We start from the raw sequence: 16,441 nt of genomic DNA, 5'->3' as shown, positions 1-16,441 counted from the left end.
GAGCCCACCATGAGTGAAGGCAGCAATACCCTATATTCCATTGAGGGCTTTCTTCACCCGCTTCATGCAGGCATCGCAGTCTATGGAGACCTAAATCTAATCTAATATAACGTAAATCTAAATCTAGCGTAAATAAACGTAAATCTAATTAAAAATAAACCTAAATCTAATCTAATTTAACTTAAATAAACCTAAATCTAATTTAACGTAAGTCTACATCTAACCTAATCTTTAACGTCTTTTAGGATAGTTTCCTACGACGTTATAACTCTCTTCTTCTTGTGTGTGTGCGCGTGTGTGGATGTGTGTGCCAATAAAAAGAGATAAATGGTATTACCTTTCTATCACCCATGCCAAGTATGATAGATTGGTTATGCCATTTCCCTCTTGAATAATAGGTCTTGAGTTCAACTCCTCATCGGCTAGATCTTTAGGTCTTTTAATTTTCATTAGTTTCCTACGATGTTAAATTAGTTTCGCTCTCTTTCTCTCTCAATGTGTGTGCGTTTTTTTGTTTATGCATGTTTTCTCTCTCTTTTCCTCTCTCAATGTGTGCGTTTTTTGTTTATGCATGTTCTCTCTCTCTTTTCCTCTCTCAATGTGTGCGTTTTTTGTTTATGCATGCTCTCTCTCTCTCTTTTCCTCTCTCAATGTGTGTGTGCATTCTTTGTTTATGTATGTGTGTGTGCGTTTTTGTTTATGTTTGTACTCTCTCTCTCTCTCTCTCTCTCTCTCTCTCTCAAAAACACTATGTGTGTCTGAGAGAGAGAGAGAGAGGGGGAGAGAAAGAGGGGAAGGGAACATGAGAGTGAGGAGAGGGAAGGAGCATACCTGGCTCTCCTTCCTCTCCTCGTGTGTGTGTGTGTGTGTGTGTGTGTGTGTGTGGAGAAGAAAGAGAGAGAGAGAGAGAGAGAGGGAGAGCGTTACCTGCTCCTTGCTTGAGGGCGCCGAAAAACTCAGATCTGAGATCTGAGTTTTTGGGCGCTCTCTGTTATTTTTTTAGCCCAGTCGGCGTCGCTATGAGCGTCGCAAATTTCTTTGTAAATTTGCGACGCTCATAGCGACGCTTATAGCGACGCTCATAGCGACGCCGGGATTTTTTTTTTTGAGCGTCGCTGTGTGAGCGTCGCTAATATGAATAGCCTCTTGTAGTGTATGTTTTGACAGTGGTCGATGACAGGACGTGATCCCACACCGTACGAGCGCGAGTACGCAGGCAGGAAGGGCTTAAACGCCCTGATGGACATTCTCAGTTCTCGCGGTGGCGTGGTTAGTATTAGGGTTTACTCTTTTCTATTTTTTGTATTGTTTTATAAATGTCGTTATATGTTTATACTTACTGAAAGCTGTCTTATTGTCTTTTTTTGCAGAATTCGATAGATACGCCGCTTGGACGCGATGAGACGTCTGACTAGACGATGTCAGTTTTGCCGTAGCTAGATAGCATTAGTTTAGGGTTTCTCATAACTTATGTATCATGAGACGGATTTTATACGTCTTTTTGAACCATGTATATTATTACATTTGTCACCGCAGTTCATTTTGCCAATCAATTCTTTATGCCTATGATGTTGTGCAATTGTCATTATTACATTTGCCAATCAATTCATTTTGCCTATGATGTGTACAGTTGTCAATTTTACGCTTGTCAATTTTGCAAACAATGCGTCTTGTGGGTGACTATTTTGGGTCTATTATCTACCCTTGCACTTTTTTTAAAAAGTGAATCAAGTACATTCAATGCCCTGTCACCAAAAAAAATTTCTCTCAGGCATCGCTATAACCGTCGCTATTTATGGCTCTGTAGCGTCGCTATGAGCGTCGCTATAGACTTCTGTGTAAACGTCGGTATAACCGTCGCTATGACTGTCACTATGAGCGTCGCTATATAGCGACGCCTATAGCATCGCATATAGCGACGCTCTCGTAGCGACGCTATTAGCGACGGTTTTAGCGACGCCGGGGGTTATAAAAACCCAGTGTATTTCCGTCGCTAATAGCGTCACAAGAGCACACAACCTCTTGTAGTGTGAGTCCAGCTGCGATACGATAATTTGACCCCCACCACAAGGTCAGGACAGTGTTGGGCAATATGAAAGTATGTTGCAGAGACTTAAAGGAAGATATCCCACCTGCTTGCGACATGTCAAAATTAGAGCTATGGGATAAATTGTGGGAAGAACAGAAGGTAAAGATGAAGTGTGTGAAAGCGTAGGACCAAGAAGCTTTACCCAAGAGATTGAAGATGGCCCAAGATGCGCAAGTAGCTTTGGGAGGTCGATCCGATCCGATGTTAGTGGCACCGGCACAATCATGCGCACTGCTTTGAATGCAAAGTGCGCTCATCTTGTCGGCATCCCTCACGAAGCCTTGGTAGAAGATATGAGGATTGGAGCAGGCTCCTTCGGTGTGTGCACATTGTACACTATCAAAGGCATCTCATTTTTTCCAGCCACATTAGATATGTGGGAAAATATTACAAGGGAGGGAGTGAGGGGAAATTTGACAGCTTTCAGACAGAGCAAGGAATGCAAACGTTTCACCCCTCCATTGTAAGGTGCATTGGGTTTACTACAGAAGCTCCTTGGATCAAAATATTCCCATACTACAATGGGGGTACCGTAGGTGACATGATGTGCCGCTTACTGCTCGCTCACGGATTGTTCAAACGACACATGCACAGGCTACAACACGGTTGGAGGTCATTGCCTGTAGCAAACAACCCTGTAAGCGAGATAGAAACGGTGTGGATCAAAGCAGTGGTTGAGCATATGACGACAATTTGTCATGGCTTAATCGACAGCGTTGCAGCTGCCCACTCGGCCGGTATAGTGCACAGTGACCTGCACCCGTTCAACGTAATGTTGGACTTTACTCGCGCCAATAAACCCCGCGTCGATATCATTGATTGGGGTATGATGCTGAGAACACCTGCTAAGCGCATAGAAAATAGTTATTTGTCTCCAAACGCACAGTCGGACGAAGCAGTTTTGAATGCACAGAGAGCAGGGAACGCCGAGATGGCTAAGCGACTGTGGATTGCTCCCGAACTATACGATCCACGGTGCGTAGATGCATACATAAAAGACATCCACATTTATGCATTGGGCTACCTGTTCGACATGCCGGCAGATTTTTGGAGTGCAGCCAGAAAATTTTATTTTCCAGACGAAGTTTTTCACCACCCGGACAAAGATGCTATGAGGGCTATTCGAATTAAAGTAGATTGTTGGATGAAGTTAAAAGAGCGGGACCAAAGAAGGAATGCTTCTGACGTGTTGATATTTTTCAAATAACATTTAAAGACAGACCCTAACCCTGTGCAACATCCACTTGTTGAACTTGCACCATCATTTTATCCGATTTAAACATTTCTATGATATACATGTCTCGTCAAGTGTATTCTTTTTTTTATAGAAGTGTATTATCTGGCTTGAAGTGCTTCACCTAATTGAGTCAATTATCTTTAATCATTTCAAATTTGTCATTTAATTGTCAATATTTCAAATTTTCCTTGTGGTTCAATTAATCGCATTTAAAGTGGTGGTTTTTAGTGGATTCCGCATAGTGTCCCAATGAGTGAGAATATATATTTACCAATGATATTAAATATTTTCCACTCTGTGGACTGTAGCTCTAAGAGAAAATGGCCGATCAAGAACAAGATATTGGCACCCAATCATTGCCCGATGATCAACAACAAGCGGCTGTTAATGCATTTCAGCGCATGAAGTCTTTGGCACACGGCATGTCGGCACAACAAGCAACGCGTACTACTCGCCGACTCTCAAAGTGGGAAAATCCAAACCATATGCAGTGGAAAGAGATCAATAAAGAAGTGACAAAGGACATGATCAAGACAATATGGCCATTTGAGGACGCAGAGATCAAGAAAGGAAGGTGGAAGGTTTCGAAGTGCACCCATGATGGTATCAAAGATAACGCTGAGAGGATTTATTTGGAGGTTTATGGCCATCCCTTGCACAATGCAGATTGTGCGCTATATTTTGCCAAAATGTTATATGTTCACTTTGTGCAGTAGCGACCAGTGGACTTCTCGTCAAAGGAGACAACTGTTGCCACTCATGATTTAAGGGAGAGTTGTGTCACTTTCATCCGAGATGAGCTGGCATTGATAGTGGAAGATGCCGACCTACAATTAAAGAGAGAGAAGGATATTTACATGACACAGTTGGTAGAGAAAGATGTAGAAATAACACGTCTTTCTATAGCCACCCAGACACACAAGTCCGGATGGAGAAAAGCATTCACCACTTAAGTTAGGACATTCAAACCCTAACATAGCGAGTGAATCCAACACCTCTACAAGGGACACATATCAGCCACCTTGTCTTGCATCCGGAGTTGGTCCCCTCGTCTGCTTCAGATGCATCCTCATCTTCCCAATGTCCAGTTTGCTACAAGAATTTTGATGGATGGAGTGGGTACTATACATTGACATGTGGTCACTATTATCATTTAGTTTGTCTTATTCGTTTGATGCAAAATAATAGTCGATGTGCAATATGTTCACAAGATATTCCACAAGGAATATATATTATGTTTGGCATGGAAAACAGATATAAATTCAAGCAAGCACGCCCAGATACCCCTAGCACAATTAGAAACCTGTTTGATGAGCAAGATGCTGCTTCAGGGTAACATAATTGAGATCGACCAACTATGTAATATCGCGACAAACTATGTACTATCGAGAATATGAAGCATTGTAATTACTAAAAACACATTTGAATACAAGGTCGTTTACAATGGTTTTTGACATTTATTCAATCTACTCTCAAGCTATATTGAATCAGTTGAGTTGTTATCTAGTTCTAAGTATGAGTGTTGTGGTTCTCCTTGTAATTCAACCTCCACATCTATTATCAAATTCTCTTCTATTTCGTCTACAGTGCATTGAGATACACCAACATTGAAATCTTCTTCATTTTCATTTTGACAATCATACAACAACGTTGGCATTTCCTCCTCGTAGCCAACACTTTCGATGTGATTCAGTATCTTTTCGTTGCAATACATATACACTAATTTCTGTGCTCTGTCTACTAATAGTCTGTTGTGAATTGTGTTGTGAACATACTTATACATACTCCAATATCTCTCTGAAATTGAATTTGCTGCACATTGTGCGAGTACTTTCATTGCAAGAGGACGTAAGGTAGAGTAATGCTCTCCACCATTCATCATCCACCACTTACATGCAGGTTGTTGTTTTGCCATTACCTATACAAAATCATTCGCAAAAGGTTCTTCTTTAAATCTAAATGCACTCATTTCTTTGATGCAATCAATTCGGTAATAAACGTTGGAGTAGAACGTGTTGACCACGTGATAGAAATCGCCTACCACCTCTGTATTCATTAGAAAATTTCGAAGGTCATTTGAAGGGCCTTGTAAGAAATTGTATTTCTCTCTCTAGAAACTTTTTTTAAAATGCACCTGCACCTTGTGAGTAACAACCAGACACTCTAAAAAGTAGATTTATATTCCCAATCGTCCTTGAAAACGGTCACTTTTTTATTTAATGCGAGCGTCTTTTTCAGGAGGCAGGTGCGGCGCATTCAATGCAGCTTACGTCATCACTGGAACTTGAAAAGTCACAAACTATCAAATAGTGATAGATTTTGAGGCTTTTGATACCACCAATGCGTCCGGAATGCCAAAATACTCTAAAAACGAATGTCTACTTGTCTCATTTCGACATCCGGAGAGGCAAAAAATGTCAAAAACCCCCAAAAAACGCGAGGAGGCATTCTAAAACTTTAGAATGCCCCCCTGCGCGCCGTTAGTACAAAGCTTCTTTTAGTGGTTTTTGGACACTTATCTTTCAAGAAAGCCCCTTTTTAGAGGTTTTTTAACATTTTCCTCTCAAAAAGCTCCCTAAAAAGAGGAAAAAAGGGGCTTTTTACTAACAGCGCGCGAGGAGGCATTCCAAAATTTTGGAATGCCCCCTCGCACGCCATTAGAAAACTGTTCTTTTAGGGGTTTTTGACATTTTTTTCCTCTTTGGATGTCGGAGCAAGGCAATTGGACATTCATTTTTAGGATATTTGGGCGTTCCGGACGCATTGACAGTATCAAAAGTTTCAAAATCTTCCACCACTTGATAGTTTTGTGACTTTTTGAGTTCTGGTGATGACGTAAGCCGTATAAAATGCACCGCATCTACCTTCTGAAAAAGGTGCTCGCATTAAATGAAAGAGAGTGATCGTCTTCAAGGACCACTAGATTATTAAATGAGGAGAGGGACACCTTTTATATTTTTGCTAATATCAATCTATTTTTCTACGTAACGTAGGCTCTTCTCTCATTGGAGGAGCTTTTTTTCCTCTCTCTTCCAAAAGGCCCTCCAAAAGACCTCTGAAATCTCCTAATGGGACATCATATCTAAATTCCAATACTCTGGATCGAGCATGTAAGCCACGCTATGGAGTGGACTATGAGCGCTCTTCCACCTTGCATAAAAATACTTAGCCAAAATTTTTCGGTATTTGCCAAAGAATGGTAATCGCCACTCCTTATCTACTACACACTCTTTCAACTCTTCAGGATTTTCAAAACTCTGTTGGACTGACCACCATGTCATCCACACTTTGCCCAAGTTTGGCGCCCTTCGATCAAGATTGCGGATCGCGAATATAACGGGCATCATTACATAGTATGTATCCATTACACTCCTCCACCAAGCAACCTTGTTTACATTGCCACGTAGACATGTAATTTTATCTTTCACTGTTTCTTTCTGCTCAAGCTGCCATTCATCAAAGGCCGCACAATTGAATGTGTCAATCACATCACATTTATTACGGAGAAGTGATTCCAAGGTATAAAAGTGTGTGCAGAACCGAGTTTCAGCAGGAAGTTTTCAGCATCACTGACATGCGCATCCTATACGAATCTAGCACTCTCTGTAGTTTCAAGATAAATTTCACAACCTGATGTACTGTATCAGTTATTTGGCGAACCATGTGGTTTCTTTGCTAGTGTACCAATCTTTTAGCAGGAAGTTAAAGCTGTGCGTATTACAACCATTGGCAAAAATGTGTGGAAAGCACTTCTTTATTAGTTTACTGGAGTTTTTACAATTCTTTGCGTTGTCCATCACAACTTGAACGACATGCATGTTCAGCACCAATTTCTTTAATTACGTCAATCAAGACCTCAGAAATGTATTTACCACTTTTAATTGCACCAAATTGTCAATCGCCTTTATAAATGTTTCTCCCCTTGGACAAATCAGCATTGCATTGATCAACGGTCTTCTTTGAACATTTGACCAGCCATCACTCACAATCGTACATCTTGAAAGCAAAATATTTCCAAGTATTATTTTGCCAACACGCTCTTGGACTTCGATGTAACATTTGTCCAAGAAAAAAATTCTTATCGTGTGATAAGAAAGAGCTAAAAATCCTGGACCAAACTCACCGATTTTCTTCCAAGCAGCCTTCCAATGATTGCTGTCTACCATGACCAAAATACTTCCAGTAAAGAATATTGCTTTGGCGAGTGCTGTTTGTGCTTCTTCTAGAGACTGCACTCGAAAGCTTTGATGTAATGATTTTTGATGCATTTGACAAAGTCCACCTTCATTGTGACGTTTAAAAGGAATACTGCCTGGAATTTCCTCTCCTTGTGCAGGTTGTTCTCCAAGGTTAGTTGGCGTCACTACAGGATTTGCGGAGTTAATATTTGGCTCTGGGAACTTTTGATTTGAAGACACAAAGCTATATATCTGTCGTCTCTTGCCACCCTTTTTGGCGAGCTCTTCTCTCAAACGCTTTGCAACTGCAGGTGCCTGAGAATCTTCACATTTTCTACAATTGTTTTTAGCGCTACCTAGAAAATGATCCCTAATACGTGGTGCACCGCCAGATTTTGTTGTGTGACAAAATTTACACTACCACTCCATATATCGGCCGCATATGTTGTGAGCATAATCCCACTCTTTGCTAGGAGCTTTTTTATTCTTTGGCTTCTTCGTACCATTTGTGCCCACATTTTGCTCCATTTCTTTTAAATTAAAACTGAAGAGAAAAGAACAAGATGTTACAAACTGAAAACAATTTTTTTATTTTTAATATATATTCTAATTTAAAAACCATTCAATATGAAAGTAACTAGGATGCACAATATGAAAGTAACTAGGATGCACAATATGAGATTTTCAATGCACGCTAGTCAATCCACATATTGATCACCTATATTGTGAGCAACCATACACATTGCAATGTAATCTATACATGGCATAATAACCATAACAATGCTATGAATCTCTATATATGCAATTATTATTATAATGATTATTTATATGTCCACTTTGATTTGCAAACAATAAGACACATCTAATTTCATTTGCTACAAAAAACAAACGAAAGCAATAAAATATATAATTGATCATTTCATGTACTAATAATCTATCGTAATAAATAATGCACTCTCTGTATAAACCAATGCATGAACTAACACAAATAAATCTTCAATATAATCACCCAATTGGGGACTACTTGTACCCAGTGAAGGATTGTAGCCCACCCATGCAACCAATTCAATATATATGAAAGCTATTTTAACCCAATCAAGGATTATAGCTCTTATATTGTAAATCAACTCAAATATAAGACTTCAAGGATCTTTATATGCCCATTACACTAGTAGAGAACATCCCACCCTTGACTATTGACTCATCATTTACATATGCGCATCTTCTAAAACCAATTACGACCCTCATTTGGACTAATGGCTTCTTCGCAATGAGCATGATTCCCCAAGTTTTCAATTGTTTTGGTTTCGTACCTTTATGTCGGTAAACGAATTAATTTTTTTTAGAAGTGGTTACCGAATTAAGAATCACATCCGGCCCAAAAAAGGACTTGTGACTTTGTAACCTTAGGTCAATTCACAAGGAGATGACAATACCCGGCACTCGGATACACTCCCCAAGGATTTGCCTAGCTAAAAGACCGGGGTTAGCACACTATTTACTATATATAATTACGCCCGCCGGGCTTTTTCATTTTCCCGGCCAGCCCGTCGAGCTACTGCATATACCCAGCAGGCCCGCCGGGGAAATTAAGATGGCCGGCGGGGCCCGCAGGAAAAATTTAAAAACCCGGAGGACTAACCGGCTCTATAGATTTTTGCAGGTCAAAATCAAAGTCACGTTAACAATTAACGTGATCACGTGATTTTTTTGTGTAAATACTAGAGTTATTTACGTAATCACCCGATCGTGATTACGTTAATGAAATCCCTGCTCGCTACCTTGAGAGGAACGCCTATGTGCACTTCTAGAAGATGTTCCGTGACCATTCTTAGACTATCCACAAGGCTTGGACAAAGTGGGATTAGAATGGAATGGCATGGGTCCTTGAGTTGGAAGTGGGGTCGGTTGGTTAGAAGGCATAGTTGAGGAAGGTGACATTGTTGGTGTGGTGCTCTAGATATATGGAGTCCCTCCCTGACTCTTCCACAATGTGATCTTCTGCAAAATACCATAAGCTGATAGTTGTTGTGGAGCGTAGCGAACAAAAGAACCCTACGTCAAATATAGTTACTCCTCTGCAAAGAGAGTGCTCACCACCAAAACCATAAGAGGGCCATGGTTGCATCGACATAGATAAAGATACCTACACTCAAGCTCGAATTTAACTAACTAAAGATAAACCTAAATTTATTGCTTTAACTTACTGACTCAAGAGCTGGATCCACTAGAGGCGAGGTCCATCATGGTGAGGCACCCAACTGCGATATGAACCAACCAAAGAAAGAAGATGGGGACTGCTCCAAGTAGGTGGTCTCTTGTCCGATATCTATAAGAGATTAGTTTACAAGTAAGTATGAACCTATTCTCTCTATACCTAATCTCTACCCTCTGCATCTCTCTACCCTATCTATCTAACATGAACTCTACCCTACACCTAACCTCTACCCTTTATATAGAGAGGGTGTATAGAGAGAGATGCCTCCCTCTCTCTACTCTCAATCTCTACCTAATTTACACACCTGTATCTCGCCACATCCTCTACACCTAATCTGTACTCTCTATATAGAGAGGGTAGGTAGATAGAGATGATGTAGTGATAGATAGATTCACTTCTAATCTCTCTGTCTACCTCTCTCTCTATATATATATATCCTCTTTCTACTTAATTTACATGCCTTTACGTCTAGACTACCCTTTATATCTAATATCTCTATCTACTCTCTTTACATCTAGTCTCTACATAGTATACATTTCTTTATATCTCTCCCTAAGGTAGATTAAGAGGTAGATCTCTATCCTTTACACTTAATCTATATCTAATCCGAAGCCAAAGAGGATGTAGCTAGAGAGAGAGAGAGAGAGAGAGAGAGAGAGAGAGAGAGAGAGAGAGAGAGAGCATAGAGAGAAGAGGTAAATAGAGGTAGTTATAAATAAGGCATAGAGAGAGAGAGGTAGATAGATTTTTAATCATCTATATATCTCTTTCTCTACACCTAATCTCTATCTAATCTGGTCACCTCTATCTCTCTACCTAAGGTAGAGGAGAGGGCACAAAGAGGGAGGTTGATCAAGGTAGATCTTGAGAGGGCATAGAGAGAGAGAGAGGTAGATCCATCTATCTACCTCTCTCTGTAAATCTAATCTCCACCTAATCTACACACCTCTATATCTCTCCTCAAGGTAGAGAGGGAGGGTGTAGAGAGGGAGGTAGATCAGGGTAGATAGAAAGGGCATAGAGAGAGATAGATTAGGTGTATACACACTCTGTCTCTCATATCATACATGTATACACACTGACACTACTATTAAACTATACTATTAAGCCTAAGTAGGGGCTAGTAGTGCCAATAGTTTAGTGACATCTCTTTAAATATCATCGTAATCTTAAATATCATGGTAAAACCCAAGGGTATACCTCTATAATTTGTACATAAGTGGATCTCTAGTGCGACGCTCTGATTAATAAGGGAAAATACCCAAAAGAAAGCATTCAATCATTGGGTGCCTACATACATACATATATACACACATTCATGTCATATGTACGTTGGAAAGGAAAAAATTGGAACACACCCAACACACATAGTGAATACCTCTCTATTGCCCATTGATTCCACAACACCCCTATCCCCTATTTAACACATACCCAGGTACCCAATCTGCAAGCTACTAGTGCCCGTGCCTGTGCTCGTACCCAACTAACCTAGATTTCACACGTCTAATCATATGAAAAATCATCATGGCTTTGACCCTTAACCCTTTAGAGCACCTTATACAATAGATATGCAACTCTATGTGTAAGCTTCTAGTGCTCGTGCCCGTGCTCGTACCCAACTAACCCACATTTCACACGTCCAATCATATGGAAAATCATCATGGCTTTGACCCTTAACGCTTTAGAGCACCTTATACAACATATATGCAACTCTATGTGTATGCTTTCGAAAACTTTGGCATGCATGAATTCTCCAACTAGTTGGCATCCACCTTGTACGCACTATACCCTCACAAAGATATCCTCACATGCATAAATTTAGCCAAGCTTCCAAACACATAGAATCATACAAATTACCCTTTGCCTCCCTCATACGCACACAATCCCTCTTTACTCGATACACATTTTGAGGAGAACACACACACATACCCAACAATACAATAGAAGATGATGTTGTAGAGATGGATAGAGAGAAAATATATTGAAAATCGGCTAGAATTTCAATAAGGACATTTACAAATGATGGTGTAGCTTTAGACACTGCTATGCACACGTTGCTCAATTAGCAACCCATATCGGTCTTTACTTGGTGAGCCTAAGATGGTTTTCCAAATTCTTGAGCCAAAAAGAGGCCGCTTGCAATGATCTCAGCCATTAGCTTTAACCCGAATCGCAGGGCAAGCAGCTCCCAAGGAGGTTTTTTTGTCTTTTCTTGACCGCGCACTCGTAATTGCTTTTTTCTCCCCCAACTCCCTGCACGCACAACAGAGCCCCTCCACTTCTCCTAAACTATGCCTTGATTGACATTCGTCTACGTGCAGGTCCCATGCTAGAAATTTTGCCAGGCAGCCAGGCGATATGAGGAAGCTCGAACCGAACACACACACACACAGAGAGAGAGAGAGAGAGAGAGAGAGAGAGAGAGAGAGAGAGAGAGAGAGAGAGAGATGTGGGCTTCAAAGGAGCATGTTCCCAACAAGGACAGGGCCAGGAAGCTCTGGGCTGTTTTTAGCGGATGCGAAACGAGGGCATTTTCCTAGATGTAATCACCTATGCTTGCATCTTGGAGGCACGGCCCTACGCAGGAATCTAATATGGGTAATGTTGATACTGTGAGACAGGCTTGCATGCTTGGCACTACCTTGATCGACATGTATGTCAGATGCGATGTGCTTCGAAAAGCACAAAAGGTTCTTGAGGAGCTACCTTCACGGAATGATAAGTCTAAGAATGCACTAATTGCGGGATTTGCTAAACAGGAGCAGGGCCAGGAAGGTATGGGTTGTTTTCAGCTAATGCAAAGCAAGTGCATCTCTCTTTACATCTTGAAGGCATGTGGCAATTTGGAAGACACTAAGATGGACAAAAGAACTCATGCCGATATTGTTAGTCAAGGCTGTTGAAAAAAAAAATGTTACGCTTGGCACTGTCTTGGTTGACATGTATGCCAAATGTGGTAGATCCGAGAATCCTTGGGCTGTTTTTAGCAAATCTGAAGTGACCGAATCTCTCCAGATGCAATCACCTATGCTTTCGACTCGAAGGTATGTGACACTATGCAAGACGCTGATATTGGCAAGAAAATTCACGACGGTATTGCTAGTCAAGGCTGCTAAAAAAAGAAGTTGAGCTTGGCATTTCCTTGGTCGCCATGTATGCCAAATACGGTGTACTTCAGAAAGAAAAATAATTACTTGAAAAGCTTCTTGTCCAGATGTGAACTCTTGGAACACGCTGATTACAAGATATGTGGAACAGGGCTTGATTAGGAAGCTCTGGGCTGTTTTCGGTAGATGCAAAGTGAGACTGTCTCTCTGAATGGAATCATCTATGCTTTTTCCTTCTAGTCTATGGTTACATCTTGAATTTCACAGGGGCTGTGTGCTTGGCATTGCCTTGATTGACATGTTGCGTACCCTGTTTTTGCTAGATATTATGTAACCTATGTCGATCTCCCTAAATCAATTTCTTCAATCAGTAGACATGGATTAAACATCACAACTTCATGTGGATGATCAATTCAAACATTGAAGGGCATGTGCGAAATGGTCAAAGCCCACATCTAAAGACATGTGGCATTACACAAGATGTTGATATGGGAAAAGGAATTCAACATGATATTTTATGGCAAGGGCTGTTAAAAAAAGACGTCGTGCTTGGAAATGCCTTGGTTGACATGTATGCCAAATAATTTGGAAAGCTCAATAAAGTTCTTGACAAGCTTCCTGTCCAAAACATTGTCTCTTGGAACGCATTGATTGAGAGATGTTCCCGACATGGACAGGGCCAGGAAGCTCTTGGCTGTTTTTAGTGGATGCGAAACAAGGGCATTTCCCCAAATGTAATCACCTATGCGTGCATCTTGGAGGCATGTGCCCCTATGAAGGAGTCCAATATGGGCATTGATATGCTGTGAGACAGGGGCTGCGTGCTGGGCACTACCTTGATCAACATGTATGCTAGATGCGGTGTGCTTCAAAAAGCACAAAAGGTTCTTGAGGAGCTGCCTTCACGGAATGATAAGTCTAAGAATGCACTGATTGCAGGATACGCTAAACACAAGCGAGGCCAGGAAGCTATGAGCTGTTTTCATCTAATGCAAAGCAAGTGCATCTCTCTTTACATCTTGAAGGCATGTGGCAATTTGGAAGACGCTAAGATGGACAAAAGAACTCATGACGATATTGTTAGTCACAGGCTGTTGAAAAAAAAATGTTATGCTTGGCACTACCTTGGTCGACATGTATGCCAAATGTGGTGGGGCCAGGAATCCCCGCGTTGTTTTCGGCAAGTCTGAAGCGAGCAAATCTCTCCGGATGGAATCACCTATGCTTTTTTCTCAAAGGCATGTGACACTATGCAAGACACTGATATGGGAAAATTCACGATGTTATCACTAGTCAAGGACTGCCTCAGCCTGCTGAAAAAAGAAATTGCCTTGTTCGCCATGTCTGCCAAATATGGTGTACTTCAAAAGCACAAAAACTACTTGAGGAGCTTCTTGTGCAGGATGTGAACTCTTGGAATGCACTGATTACAATATATGTGGAACAGGGCATGACCAAGAAGCTCTCGGCTGTTTTCAGTAGATGCAAAGTGAGATAGTCTCTCCAAATGAAATCACCTATGATATGGTCTTCAAGGCTATGCTTACATCTTGAATTTCACAGGGGGTTTGGTCTTCAAGGCTACGCTTCCATCCGAGAAGATCTCTTGGATGCTTTATTTGCAAACCATGAAGCCATCCGAGAGGTGATACGGTTACATTAGTGGCTGAATGTGAGGAGGGAAATGACAGAGGAGAGTAGTCAAATTTGGAGGTGCCAGCCTCCATGAGAGCAAGCGTGTGAAGTTGAGTTGTTGTGTTTAATTCTATTGACGTGGTAGTCGAGATTCGGGTTGGCTCTACAGTAGTCCTACGTGCTCTATTTTATTGCAACTTCATTTTTCACGGCAATTGTCGGGCAACAACCTGCTGCAGTTGCTCGCTCATGCCGAGGTCGCTTGGTGATGGGAGTTTTCCCCATGGCTTTTGTGCTAGTCTTGGCATCTTTTTTAAAAAAATGTGTTTTGGGGTGGTTTAGCACGACATAAAGATCAAAAGCAAAGTGCATCAAAATAAATAATAATAAACAAAAAAAATTGTTTCTTCTTCTTGGGTCATCGGAAAGTTACTCAATCCCTACATTTTGAGTTGACGACATGTTTTTTGTAGATCCTGAAGGTCCATTTTTCTCCCACTCGTTCAAGCTCCTCCACGACTCATTGGATAGATCTTTGAGGTCAATGGCATAATTACCTTTGATGTTAAATTTCTAATTCTTCTTCTAGTTATAGTCTTTTTTAATAAACTCCTAGGAGGGTCTCTCGGGATCACTTTTATGCTCTTAAAGTCTTCTTTGTGCCCTTGACTCTTACTTTGACACGATCACTTTTAATCACACTGTTAGAATCTTATTATCCGTCATTTTGATATGATTATGAAGACCTCGATTTTTAAATTTTGTGTTTGAAAGATGACGATGTTTTGTGCCACTTGGGTATTTTCTTTTTGCCAGGTCATCCCTAGAGCTTCATGTTTACTACCCATTGGATTCTTTTTGTCGTCAAATTTATCGGCGCTCACCAATTGGATGTTACGCACTTCTTTCATGTGAACTAATGCAACGTTGTTCTTAACGCGTGTTTTCTATCTGACAGAGACGAGATATATTCACAACAGTGGACATTTCAACAAGCACGACTCCAACTCAACAACACTGCAAGGTCCGTTATTTGTATTCAATTCCCCATGGCTATGGGTTTGCTTGGCGCAACACATAAATGCTACGGGGCAGGGCACGGATTCCGTTTCTTATAATTTTTGGAGAGACCACAGTGCCAACTCTCCACCATACTTTTGTATGGCACTTCTGCATGACGTGCACCATATGCATTTTCAATATCTGATCCTTCATTGCAAGGCGAATGTTTAACTATTCACATTGCTTTTTTGTAGCTTCACTCAAATATCGGCCTACAACTTGGACAATCGAAACATCCCTATGCATCATTACAAGTCAATAAAACACTTTATTTCTTATTGCAGTTCATTGATGCTTTATCCAATTGCTTGTTATAGAATTTTACACATAGCTTCCTTTAGTTTCGTTTACATGCATGTTCAAAACTTTACACTCAATGTCGATTAGCATCTGCACATATTAATTAGAGACACAAGTCTTTGCATACAATTGCTAGCCAATGCATGTAATGTACTACAATAGTGAATGCACCTTGTGTATCTTTACTTTAATTCTAAATAATTGATGCCACACTATATATATCCTTGTCTCTCCTATACCAAGTCTATCAAAATCATGTTTGTTTAATATTTCCTTAGGTTTAGTTTAGCTACATGTTTTTCTCACTAGTACATACTCAATCTCAATCATCATATCAGGGCTCGGGAAAAGATAGGTTCCCTTTATCCAAAGCCTGTTCAAGATGAAAAATGACTGGCTCAAAGTTGGGCAAGAAGGTTCTCAAGCCAAATTATGAATTTTTTCGTTATAATATAAGATTTTGTGTGATTATCCCTCTCAAATTTAGACTTAGCCTGTTCATATGTGTGTGAAAAGGTTCCAAAGCCGGGTCCACAAAAAATGTTTCCCGAGCCCTGCATCATATCTATATATCAATAGATACAACTTCTTTTCTCATACATGCTTGATGTCAAT

The 16,441-nt window shown here is 40.6% G+C and overlaps 1 protein-coding gene across 1 annotated transcript; it reads left to right on the top strand.

The window, feature by feature from the left end:
- The first annotated feature begins 12,316 nt into the window (after positions 1-12,316).
- Positions 12,317-14,019, top strand: LOC147426192 (pentatricopeptide repeat-containing protein At1g06140, mitochondrial-like). Its single transcript, XM_086498185.1, has 5 exons — positions 12,317-12,497; positions 12,738-12,815; positions 13,256-13,400; positions 13,507-13,563; positions 13,644-14,019. The coding sequence occupies exons 1-5, from the start codon at positions 12,317-12,319 to the stop codon at positions 14,017-14,019; spliced, it is 837 nt and encodes a 278-aa protein (XP_086354311.1).
- Positions 14,020-16,441: the final 2,422 nt, after the last annotated feature.

This window comes from Adiantum capillus-veneris, chromosome 24 (genome assembly GCF_014529385.1).
Source record: "Adiantum capillus-veneris isolate H3 chromosome 24, ASM1452938v2, whole genome shotgun sequence".
Lineage (NCBI taxonomy): Eukaryota > Viridiplantae > Streptophyta > Polypodiopsida > Polypodiales > Pteridaceae > Adiantum > Adiantum capillus-veneris.
The sequence above is the reverse complement of the archived record's forward strand: the minus strand, read 5'-3'. Positions and strand labels throughout refer to the sequence as shown.

Bases quoted from the DNA above. Each gene is read 5' to 3' on its own strand.
- LOC147426192 (XM_086498185.1), top strand. From the start codon at position 12,317: ATGGGTAATGTTGATACTGTGAGACAGGCTTGCATGCTTGGCACTACC. The intron at 12,498-12,737 runs GTATGGGTTGTT...GAATCTCTCCAG, and splicing joins ACAGGAGCAGGGCCAGGAAG to ATGCAATCACCTATGCTTTC. The intron at 12,816-13,255 runs GTATTGCTAGTC...CAAACATTGAAG, and splicing joins TGGCAAGAAAATTCACGACG to GGCATGTGCGAAATGGTCAA.